Source organism: Panulirus ornatus, chromosome 11, assembly GCF_036320965.1.
Source record: "Panulirus ornatus isolate Po-2019 chromosome 11, ASM3632096v1, whole genome shotgun sequence".
NCBI lineage: Eukaryota > Metazoa > Arthropoda > Malacostraca > Decapoda > Palinuridae > Panulirus > Panulirus ornatus.
This window is the reverse complement of record NC_092234.1, coordinates 1765327-1778333: the sequence shown is the minus strand read 5'-3', so window position 1 is coordinate 1778333 and position 13007 is coordinate 1765327. Positions and strand designations below refer to the sequence as shown.

The window sequence follows — 13007 nt, the reverse complement described above, 5'->3', positions numbered from 1 at the left end:
CTGTGGAAGGTATTAAGAATATATGGTGTGGGAGGCAAGTTGTTTGAAGCAGTGAAAAGTTTTTATCGAGGATGTAAGGCATGTGTACGTGTAGGAAGAGAGGAAAGTGATTGGTTCTCAGTGAATGTAGGTTTGCGGCAGGGGTGTGTGATGTCTCCATGGTTGTTTAATTTGTTTATGGATGGGGTTGTTAGGGAGGTGAATGCAAGAGTTTTGGAGAGAGGGGCAAGTATGAAGTCTGTTGTGGATGAGAGAGCTTGGGAAGCGAGTCAGTTGTTGTTCGCTGATGATACAGCGCTGGTGGCTGATTCATGTGAGAAACTGCAGAAGCTGGTGACTGAGTTTGGTAAAGTGTGTGAAAGAAGAAAGTTAAGAGTAAATGTGAATAAGAGCAAGGTTATTAGGTACAGTAGGGTTGAGGGTCAAGTCAATTGGGAGGTAAGTTTGAATGGAGAAAAACTGGAGGAAGTAAAGTGTTTTAGATATCTGGGAGTGGATCTGGCAGCGGATGGAACCATGGAAGCGGAAGTGAATCATAGGGTGGGGGAGGGGGCGAAGTCGAGATAATGTGGAAGTCGAGAACATTATCTTGGAAAGCAAAAATGGGTATGTTTGAAGGAATATTGGTTCCAACAATGTTGTATGGTTGCGAGGCATGGGCTATGGATAGAGTTGTGCGCAGGAGGGTGGATGTGCTGGAAATGAGATGTTTGAGGACAATGTGTGGTGTGAGATGGTTTGATCGAGTAAGTAATGTAAGGTAAGAGAAATGTGTGGAAATAAAAAGAGCGTGGTTGAGAGAGCAGAGGAGGGTGTTTTAAAATGGTTTGGGCACATGGAGAGAATGAGTGAGGAAAGATTGACCAAGAGGATATATGTGTCGGAGGTGGAGGGAACGAGGAGAAGTGGGAGACCAAATTGGAAGTGGAAAGATGGAGTGAAAAAGATTTTGTGTGATTGGGGCCTGAACATGCAGGAGGGTGAAAGGAGGGCAAGGAATAGAGTGAATTGGATTGATGTGGTATACCGTGGTTGACGTGCTGTCAGTGGAGTGAATCAGGGCATGTGAAGCATCTGGGGTAAACCATGGAAAGTTGTGTGGGGCCTGGATGTGGAAAGGGAGCTGTGGTTTCGGGCATTATTGCATGACAGCTAGAGACTGAGTGTGAACGAATGGGGCCTTTGTTGTCTTTTCCTAGTGCTACCTTGCACACATGAGGGGGGAGGGGGATGGTATTCCATGTGTGGTGAGGTGGCAATGTGAATGAATAAAGGCAGACAGTGTGAATTGTGTGCATGGGTATGTATGTATGTGTCTGTGTGTGTATATATATGTGTACATTGAGATGTATAGGTATGTATATTTGCGTGTGTGGACATGTATGTATATACATTGTGTATGGGGGTGGGTTGGGCCATTTCTTTCATCTGTTTCCTTGCGCTACCTCGCAAACGCGGGAGACAGCGACAAAGCAAAATAAAATAAAAATAATATATATATATATGTGGGTGATATATATATATATATATATATATATATGTGTATGTATATATATATATGTATATATATATATATATGTATATATATCCAGGGGTAAGAGACCGGGAACATGCAAGTGTAAAACACTACCAACGTAACGCGCAAATAGTAATCTCGTTATAACCATAAACACACACACTTGTGTGCGAACGTAAGGTTAAGACGTAAGGTTATAAGACACGGTATATATATGTATATATATATATATATATATATATATATATATATGTATATATATATATATATATATATATATATATATATATATATATATATATATATATATATATATATATATATATATATATCCCTGGGGATAGGGGAGAAAGAATACTTCCCACGTATTCCCTGCGTGTCGTAGAAGGCGACTAAAAGGGAAGGGAGCGGGGGGCTGGAAATCCTCCCCTCTCGTTTTTTTTTTCTTTTTTTTAATTTTCCAAAAGAAGGAACAGAGAAGAGGGCCAGGTGAGGATATTTCCTCAAAGGCCCAGTCCTCTGTTCTTAATGCTACCTCGCTGTCGCGGGAAATGGCGGATAGTATGAAAAAAAAAAAAAATATATATATATATATATATATATATATATATATATATATATATATATATATATATCACCCACTGATTGGTTAACATACTCACACTTCAACCAACACTTACTGTCACCATGGTTTTTCTGCAATATCATTCACTACTTCCTGCCTCCAAGAATCATGAAGGACTGGAACATCTAACATCCTAACCACTGCTGTATGGGATGATGACTGCAGCTGTACCTGCTGAAGTGTTGTAAGAGGAATAATTATTAAACAAAGCATTATTCTTTTTATGTGACAAAAAGTCTAATTTGCAAAAGGTTCTTTGAGGACTTATTTGGGAAAAAGAAATTATCTTAAGAAATTTTCTAAAGCAACAAAGGGGCAATAGGAGGGCTCAATATGAAATAAGATCACCAATGTATTTAGCATGTGAGAAATACTGTTATCTCTACCTGTTTGAGGCTACATCATAAGAGAAAAATCACCTTTGGTGATGTATCATCACTTGACAAAAGACAATGCAGTCTCATCAAAGAACATGTTACATGAGAGAGTCCATCCTGTTACTGATATTGGTATGGCACAGCCTTAAATATGCAGAAACCCCTGGATGGGAGAATCCTGGAATTATAACCCCAAGAGGTCCTTGGATAGTGGGTTAAGGTTTCAATACATCATACGTGACAACTTGTGACTCGAAACACTGAATAAGTGTGTGAAAATATGCATTACATAAATACAGAACTCCTGCAGGCTCAAAACATTGATACAAATAATTGCAGGGCAGGGGTGGACTCCTTTGTATTAAGAAGTTCATTAATGAGGAGGTACTTCAATCATCCAACCTCAAGAAATGTGACTTCTCATTCACCAAGTAACCTCAAACAGGTGGATTCCAGTAATGCTTACATGCACACAAAGTGAAAGGCTTTAATATGACCATTATTGAGTACAAAATAAGCTCGAGTATTGTGTGTAAGAGAGACTTTGGGAAATTACACATTGAACGTACCTGTTTCGGGAAACTAGTTACTGAGAAGGTTAAGGCATGTACTGGGCATCAGATTAGGGAGAAACTGTGTGGTTTCAGAGGTGGTAGAGGATGAGTTGAACAGGTGTTTGCTTTAAAGAATGTAAGAAAAATACATGAGAAACATACGGATTTGTACGTTGTATGTATGGATCAGGAGAAAGCATATGGTAGGGTGTATATATATATATATATATATATATATATATATATATATAGTCTCCTTCCCAAGCTCACTTACTCTCACCACTCTCTTCACCCCAACATTCTCTCTTCTTCTCTGAAAACCCCCACAAATCTTCACCTTCGCCTCCACAAGATAATGATCAGACATCCCTCCAGTTGCACCTCTCAGCACATTAACACCCAAAAGTCTCTCTTTCGTGCGTCTATCAATTAACACGTAATCCAATAACGCTCTCTGGCCATCTCTCCTACTTACATACGTATACTTATGTATATCTCGCTTTTTAAACCAGGTATTCCCAATCACCAGTCCTTTTTCAGCACATAAATCTACAAGCTCTTCACCATTTCCATTTACAACACTGAACACTCCATGTATACCAATTATTCCCTCAACTGCCACATTACTCACCTTTGCATTCAAATCACCCATCACTATAACCTGGTCTTGTGCATCAAAACCACTAACACACTCATTCAGCTGCTCCCAAAACACTTGCCTCTCATGATCTTTCTTCTCATGCCCAGGTGCATATGCACCAATAATCACCCATCTCTCTCCATCAACTTTCAGTTTTACCCATATCAATCTAGAATTTACTTTCTTACACTCTATCACATACTTCCACAACTCCTGATTCAGGAGTAGTGTTACTCCTTCCCTTGCTCTTGTCCTCTCACTAACCCCTGACTTTACTCCCAAGACATTCCCAAACCACTCTTCCCCTTTACCCTTGAGCTTTGTTTCACTCAGAGCCAAAACATCCAGGTTCCTTTCCTCAAACATACTACCTATCTCTCCTTTTTTCTCATCTTGGTTACATCCACATACATTTAGACACCCCAATCTGAGCCTTCGAGGAGGATGAGCACTCCTCGCGTGACTCCTTCTTCTGTTTCCCCTTTTAGAAAGTTAAAATACAAGGAGGGGAGGGTTTCTGGCCCCCTGCTCCCGTCCCGTTTAGTCGCCTTCTACGACACGTGAGGAATGCGTGCGAAGTATTCTTTCTCCTCTATCCCCCTCACTTGTGTGAGGAAGTACCAGGAGAAACTGAGTACAGAATGGAAAAAGGTGAGAACAAAGGAGGTAAGGGGAGTGGGGGAGGAATGGGATGTATTTAGGGAAGCAGTGATGGCTTGTGCAAAAGATGCTTGTGGTATGAGAAGCGTTGGAGGTGGGTTGATTAGAAAAGGTAGTGAGTGGTGGGATGAAGAAGTAAGATTATTAGTGAAAGCAAAGAGAAAGGCATTTGGACGATTTTTGCAGGGAAAAAATGCAAATGAGTGGGAGAGGTATAAAAGAAAGAAGAGGCAGGAGGTCAAGAGAAAGGTGCAAGAGGTGAAAAAGAGGGCAAATGAGAGTTGGGGTGAGAGAGTATCATTAAATTTCAGGGAGAATAAAAAGATGTTTTGGAAGGAGGTAAATAAAGTGCGTAAGACAAGGGAGCAAATGGGAACTTCAGTGAAGGGGGCTAATGGGGAGGTGATAACAAGTAGTGGTGATGTGAGGAGATGGAGTGAGTTTTTGAAGGTTTGTTGAATGTGTTTGATGATAGAGTGGCAGATTTAGTGTGTTTTGGTCGAGGTGGTGTGCAAAGTGAGAGGGTTAGGGAAAATTATTTGGTAAATAGAGAAGAGGTAGTAAAAGCTTTATGGAAGATGAAAGCCAGCAAGGCAGCAGGTTTGGATAGTATTGCAGTGGAATTTATTAAAAAGGGGGTGACTGTACTGTTGACTGGTTGGTAAGGTTAATGTATGTATGATTCATGGTGAGGTGCCTGAGGATTGGCGGAATGCTTGCATAGTGCCAATGTACAAAGGCAAAGGGGATAAGAGTGAGTGCTCAAATTACAGAGGTATAAGTTTGTTGAGTATTCCTGGTAAATTATATGGGAGGGTATTGATTGAGAGGGTGAAGGCATGTACAGAGCATCAGATTGGGGAAGAGCAGTGTGGTTTCAGAAGTTGTAGAGGATGTGTGGATCAGGTGTTTGCTTTGAAGAATGTATGCGAGAAATACTTAGAAAAACAAATGGATTTGTATGTAGCATTTATGGATCTGGAGAAGGCATTTGATAGAGTTGATAGAGATGCTCTGTGGAAGGTATTAAGAATATATGGTGTGGGAGGCAAGTTGTTAGAAGCAGTGAAAAGTTTTTATCGAGGATGTAAGGCATGTGTACGTGTAGGAAGAGAGGAAAGTGATTGGTTCTCAGTGAATGTAGGTTTGCGGCAGGGGTGTGTGATGTCTCCATGGTTGTTTAATTTGTTTATGGATGGGGTTGTTAGGGAAGTGAATGCAAGAGTTTTGGAAAGAGGGGCAAGTATGAAGTCTGTTGTGGATGAGAGAGCTTGGGAAGTGAGTCAGTTGTTGTTCGCTGATGATACAGTGCTGGTGGCTGATTCATGTGAGAAACTGCAGAAGCTGGTGACTGAGTTTGGTAAAGTGTGTGAAAGAAGAAAGTTAAGAGTAAATGTGAATAAGAGCAAGGTTATTAGGTACAGTAGGGTTGAGGGTCAAGTCAATTGGGAGATAAGTTTGAATGGAGAAAAACTGGAGGAAGTAAAGTGTCTTAGATATCTGGGAGTGGATCTGGCAGCAGATGGAACCATGGAAGCGGAAGTGGATCATAGGGTGGGGGAGGGGGCGAAAATCCTGGGAGCCTTGAAGAATGTGTGGAAGTCGAGAACATTATCTCAGAAAGCAAAAATGGGTATGTTTGAAGGAATAGTGGTTCCAACAATGTTGTACGGTTGCGAGGCGTGGGCTATGGATAGAGTTGTGTGCAGGAGGATGGATGTGCTGGAAATGAGATGTTTGAGGACAATGTGTGGTGTGAGGTGGTTTGATCGAGTAAGTAACGTAAGGGTAAGAGAGATGTGTGGAAATAAAAAGAGCGTGGTTGAGAGAGCAGAAGAGGGTGTTTTGAAGTGGTTTGGGCACATGGAGAGAATGAGTGAGGAAAGATTGACCAAGAGGATATATGTGTCGGAGGTGGAGGGAACGAGGAGAAGAGGGAGACCAAATTGGAGGTGGAAAGATGGAGTGAAAAAGATTTTGTGTGATCGGGGCCTGAACATGCAGAAGGGTGAAAGGAGGGCAAGGAATAGAGTGAATTGGAGCGCTGTGGTATACCGGGGTTGACGTGCTGTCAGTGGATTGAATCAGGGCATGTGAAGCGTCTGGGGTAAACCATGGAAAGCTGTGTAGGTATGTATATTTGCGTGTGTGGACGTATGTACATACATGTGTATGGGGGGGGGGGTTGGGCCATTTCTTTCGTCTGTTTCCTTGCGCTACCTCGTAAACGCGGGAGACAGCGACAAAGTATAATAAAAAAAAAATAAATAAAAAAATATATATATATATATATATATATATATATATATATATATATATATATATATATATATATATATATATATATATATATATATATATATATATATATATATATTTTTTTTTTTTTTCATACTATTCGCCATTTCCCGCGTTAACAAGGTAGCGTTAAGAACAGAGGACTGGACCTTTGAGGGAACATCCTCATCTGGCCCCCTTCTCTGTTCCTTCTTTTGGAAAATTAAAAAAAAAAAAAAAACTGAGAGGGGAGGATTTCCAGCCCCCCGCTCCCTTCCCTTTTAGTCGCCTTCTACGACACGCAGGGAATACGTGGGAAGTATTCTTTCTCCCCTATCCCCAGGGATATATATATATATATATATATATATATATATATATATATATATATATATATATATATATATATATATATATATACATACGTACATAAAAACCCATACAATACGTACAAATACATACACATACACATCAACATAAACATACGTATGTATGTATATGTATGTATATATATATATATACATACATACACACAGACATAAATATACACACAGGTACATAGTCATACTTGCAATCATATATGATAAAATATGCAGCAATAATAAATACTCTCAATGACTAATTTCCATAAAGTAAGGTTAAAAAAACAAAAGGCAAAATTATTCAACTATGTACTTAAAATGGTGACTTGTAAAATATTCTTACCTGTCCTCATATTTTTTCTAAATATTGATCACTTGTAACTCTTGCTGTTTATAAAGATGACTTTTCCTTTTGTGGGAGAGGTACCCCAACATGACTGCTGAACAAATCATATGATCTGGGTTTTTGACAGAGAGAATGAAGTATTTTGAGTAGATCCTTCATAATCGACATTTTTTAATATGTGGACAGATGCTTTTCCGAGATGCAGATAATAAACCTCTCCTAATGCTTTAGAGTTTCATAGAAAAAAAAGATGGAGTATGCTTGTGAAGGGCCCTAGTGACATTACTATTATATGTACATTTGAGAAGAACATCTTACAAGTTATACAAGGGCATCCAAGACTTATAAGGTCGCAGAATGTGATACAATAAAGGGCAATAAAGCCTTCAAAATTTTTTAACCACTTACGTTATAACCTGTGTTCTAAAATACATAAACACGTGTTTTCTAATAAGATAACTGTCATTATATGACATTCATTAATGGGTATTAGGATAGTCCAAATATTTAATCATAACCTTATAAAAAATCAAATGGGAATGTGAAAGTATCCAACAATTAATACTTTGGCTTGTGAATATTCAACCACCCAATATTAAATAAATATACTGGAAAAATACACTGTTAATAGAAAAATACTATATATTTACTCTGCCCTAGAGCAAACAAACTACTTGCACAACTCTTACAATGACCAATACCTGTTTCCTTTCTTAACATCCTTTTTCCTAATTCAACCTGTGCATCCCAAACTTCTAGTTGACGTAGATTGACACAATGTATTTGACAGTCTTTGAGAGTGACTGTCAAGTCAAGATTAGAGATCCCAAGGATCCATATATGCCATGCATCATGCCCTCAACAGGAAACAACATATTCTACCCATATAAACAATGAGGCCTCCTGTAAAATACATATGGCTGCTCTCTACATATTGCAAGGTTCAGCATAAGATTATGCTCTTTTTACCTCAACTATACCATTCCATTAATTTCTTGCATTTGAAACAAAGCCTTCCCCATATTCTGTCCTGGTAATCTCAGCAAACTAAAGTGTAAAAGATTCAGCAGCAATGTTCAAAATATCTGCCTTCACTGATCTGATTTTGTGGTGAGCCATAGCCTATTGTTCATATACAATACTGCCACTGTGGAACTAAGCAGTGAATAGATGGATTCACCAAGCTATCTGCAAAAAAGTGTGCAACACTTTTAAGATTGGAAACTGAAAATACAAGTGTATATAGCATTTATCAAGTTAAATATTTTTGACAAAGGATTAACAAGAGTGAGATATGTATAAATTGATAATACAAGAGAGCTGGGTGTTACCAGAATCCATCTGCTTGGGTTGCACTGTGAGAGAAAAGTCACCCCTGAAGAAGCTGTCAGTTAATGAAACAAAGTACAGTCTTGTAATGGAATTTCTTGCTTCAAAGGAGTTTATCCTGTCCCTGCTTGTGCATTAGATGCGGCCTTTGAGCTGAAAGAAACCCCAGAAAAGGGGCCTGGAGTAACATGAGGACCATTTAAGAAAGGATTCCCAGGGTAATGAAAATAATTAGGGAGGACTGTGGGAGCCTGGATATGAAGGGAAGTGAAATCTAGGTGATGGCACCAGTAGTTGCAGTTAATGGGAAGGGAATAGTCAGCATGGAGCAGAAGAGAGCATAAAGGATAGGGTGAGTAGAAGCAACAGAAGGTTGCAAAAAGAAAAAAGAGGCAAGGTGGTAGAGACAGTGGAGGTTGGGAGATATGGGGGCAGGAAAGTGAAGTAGATGGAGTCTGAACGGTGGCATAAGCAATGTATGGGACCGACATAGGAGGGGGCAGAGAGTTTGGTTGGAGTGTGGGGTGGGAAGCAATACTTAGAGCATTAGTGGATGTGGCCAAGAGGATGGGTCAATGAAAGAAGAGGGAAAAAACTATGCAAGAAAAGGAGTTCAGGGTAATTAGGTGGGTGAAATGGAGGTCATGGTAATGGAACTAAGTTAAAGACAGTGGAGCTGCATGCTGAGGGATAAAGAAAGCAGTGGATGGAGAAGATATGAGGATGTGGGGGCAATGGAGGTTCAATCTTATTTTCTACAAGTAAGAAAAGGGTTCCATACAGACAGCAAAGGCAACAGAGAAAAAAGTGAATAAATCAGTATCATATTTGAAGTGAGATTTGATTATCTACACAGTGAAAAAGTGAGCTGGGGAAAGTGTTTGCTCCAGGGATCCTGAGAAGGGATACAATGTCAACCACTAAAAATAAAGACAATGGTATGGCAAGTTGTAACAGATCAGAATAAATATAACTTCAGTGATCTATGCATAACTTTACAGATTTATATAGAAATGCATGGGGAAACACTTAGTAGCAATGAGATGAAAAAGGTGGGTAAAACAGATCAATGATAAATGAAGGGCAGAGATGTATGGAAGAGTTAGAAATGAGGTTCTTGGAGAAATCTATAGTGAGCCATCTTTTTAGAGCTCAATGAGCCTTTGCCAATTTGATGCAACCGGAAAAGGGCTCTTGAATTATCATTCAAATAATTAGAGGCTCCCATGAAAAATCACCAATACCAGAAAAGTGGAATGAGGTAGCTCCTGCCTGGTGTGTGTGTGTGTGTATCAGGCAGTAAGTGTTAGACAAGTCTCTCTCCAGCACTGAGGAAATACTAGTTATAACCGAAACATTTTCTTAGCATACAGGGATCTGAAGAAATAATAACAAGTAGTTTCTTATATGTCCACCTTATCCCAAAGCTTGAAGGAGCTTTTGAGCTCCTGCTTCCAGACATTTTAACCACTTCTTTAGAAAACAAGGCTAATATTTTTAAAGTCCAGCAGAAATCAGGTCATGAGATCACACATTCTACCAATGACTTGAGACAGAAGAAAACAGTAAAAACACAGATAAGAACCCCCTTACAATAATCAAATTTCTGAGTGAGAGTGCCCAAGCTGTGAAGCTGGTCAGTTCTTTAAATATCCTATTGAAAAACTCAGCTTTTCTGGTAAAAACTATTCAAATGTTCATGTTCGAGTTTGCCGCAAACAGTACAGGTATGAGTTCAATATAATTTTAGTTCTCTGGTTTAAGCAGGACAGCTCATAACTTATAATCCACTATGGTGATGGTGTTTCTACCATGGCAACTGAATCACCATTTCAAAATCTAATCATTGGCAGTGTTTATCAGCATCAGAGTTCAACTAAAGTCCATCATAACACTTAGTTGTGGGGTTGAATGGTCTTAGGCAACCTAAACACAAACTGCAACACATCCATTCACATTCATTGATGGTATTCAACATCCTCAGCATATCAATTCAAGTTCTCAACTAACACCATTTAGTGGCACCATTAGTGGCTGAGAAGGCAACTTTACTATGGCAGTCTAAACTCCCCAAAAGAGAACCAATCATGATGTTGAATGGCTTCAGTGTGGCAGTCTAAACTCCCCAAAAGAGAACCAATCATGATGTTGAATGGCTTCAGTGTGTCAGTTTGTACATTACTACAATACTCACTTCATAGTGGTTAAGTCAGCTCTCATGTAACATTTCAGCCTCCAATGCAGCATCAGCTAACTGATACAGCACCAGTTCCAAGTCAGAAAAAAACATTCAAGTCATGAAAAAAACACTAAATCTTGATACAGCACTAGTTCCAAGTCAGAATAAAACATTCAAGTCATGAAGAAAACACCAAATCTCCCTATCATTATTATGTACATACATTTACATATATACATTATCAAATACTATTAAAATCAACATACAACCCCATGATCCTTTTTATAAAGCTCCTGCAGCTTTAAGGCTAAACTCCATACGGAAGCAGGAAAGCGATGGACTCCTCTTGCATGAGAAGGTGACAAAACTATGTTCCTCTGTTCAGTGATGTTGATACAGCCTTACCATGAGTGACTTATCACTCACTATGTAACCACTTGCAGGCAGGATCCTGTAACACTTACACCTACTCCTGTACTCCCATCCAAGTATCAAAGTCCACTCCACCAGAAATATACATATTAGGAAGGACACTCCTCTGTTCTACGTAAATTACAGATTCTTATTTGCAACACAGACGTGACCAATCTATCCGTCATAAAAACAATGATTCAACTTATCACAAGACCCCTCTCATCAACATGATGCAATTTTCACAATGAAGATAATGAGCACCTAATCCTTAATTGTTCTGCACTCACAACATGAAAGATAAATACAAAATGTCACCACTTCTTGATTTGGGGTCTTGCCAGGTGTACATGACCAGCTTTGTGAGTGCAGCAGGAACCTCAAAATGGGGTCCTGGGGCAGGAATGTAAGGTATGTTAAGGTATGAATACATATAATTTGATTTCATCAATTCTTTTGTACAGACTAACAGACCAGTATACACATATATAATCTTGCTACAGGAATCATCGTTCATCGCATCTTACATTTCATATCTGGCTTTTTGTCAGTACCACTGAAATTTGTACCTACCCTGGTGAACTTCAGAATTCTATTAATACTAACTCTGGAGAATGCTATCTGTTACTATGATGCTTTTACCGACTAATAATGCAAGAAACTCATTTTCCTAGTGTGTGAATACAAGTATAACAGGTTTTATGAATCTTAATAGAATGCAAAGAGCCATTCAAACTATCACATGTAGTACAAAGTAAGTCATTTGTACCATGATTTGATGGAAGATGCAAAACAATTATGTCAGCTGTTTGATGGTAGACAAAAAGTTCTGATAAGAAACAGCTAATGTGCTGATAAGGAGAAATCAAATAAAACCCTCAAAAAACCTCATCGGAGCTGGCAGTTCTTGCACTAAAGAGTACATTAATCACAATGACATTTATGAACAATTTAATTAAATCTACCATCAGAGTATCAAAATTTGTATTGAAAATAAAAATCCAAAGATTTGTCAAATTATAACATTTGATACACTGAGGATTTGTTTTGACAGCAATTCTACCACCGACAAATGCTACTTCCTGGCCTGTCATCATTAAGCATCTCTTGTAGCATGTTGTCCACAATCCATGAAATGTTTGTGCTACTACAAGCATGTTATGAACATATACAATGTATGTGTATCAAGGTGCAGTCGATGTGTGTGTGTGCATGTGTGAGTGATTACTTGGATATTATTTTGCTACACTTCACAATCTCTTTCACTGACTCACTAACTGTAGCAGCTAGAGTATAAGAAGTTTAGTTTAAAAAGCTATGATTTCACCGAAAAAATCAACTCTTACCAATATGCTATACGAACCTGTGCTCATCTTAACAAAGATGAATATAACAAGATTCAACAAAAGCATAAGTAAAAGTTCTTTCATTCTTGACTACTTTAACATCATGCAGTTCCTAATTCTGCATGATATGCAAATGAAAGCATGATACAGATATAGGATGAAAATAAGTGGATGAGAACCTAATCTACTGAAGAGAGTCTAACTCTTGCAGAAGGTTTTGGCCTTTCTCTCCCATTAGACGGCAGAAGTAGGAAACGGCAGGTCTGTTCCCAAGGCTGAACAGATGAAGGACATACTTTCTGCAAAAGCACATGTGCATAATTTTAAGAAAAATGAGTTTATTTATGTATCTATCTATCTATGTCTGTCTATCTATCTGTTTACT

The 13007-nt window shown here is 38.7% G+C and overlaps 1 protein-coding gene across 1 annotated transcript in view; it reads right to left on the bottom strand.

Moving 5' to 3' along the window:
- Positions 1–7304: 7304 nt before the first annotated feature.
- The window catches only part of LOC139751177 (WD repeat-containing protein 11-like), a 147431-nt gene continuing 141728 nt past the window's right edge, over positions 7305–13007 (bottom strand). Inside the window, exon 22 of the mRNA XM_071666300.1 lies at positions 7305–12921. Within this exon, the coding sequence (XP_071522401.1) occupies positions 12807–12921 (115 nt within the window). The 3' untranslated portion in view covers positions 7305–12806. The remainder of the gene's footprint in view (positions 12922–13007) is intronic.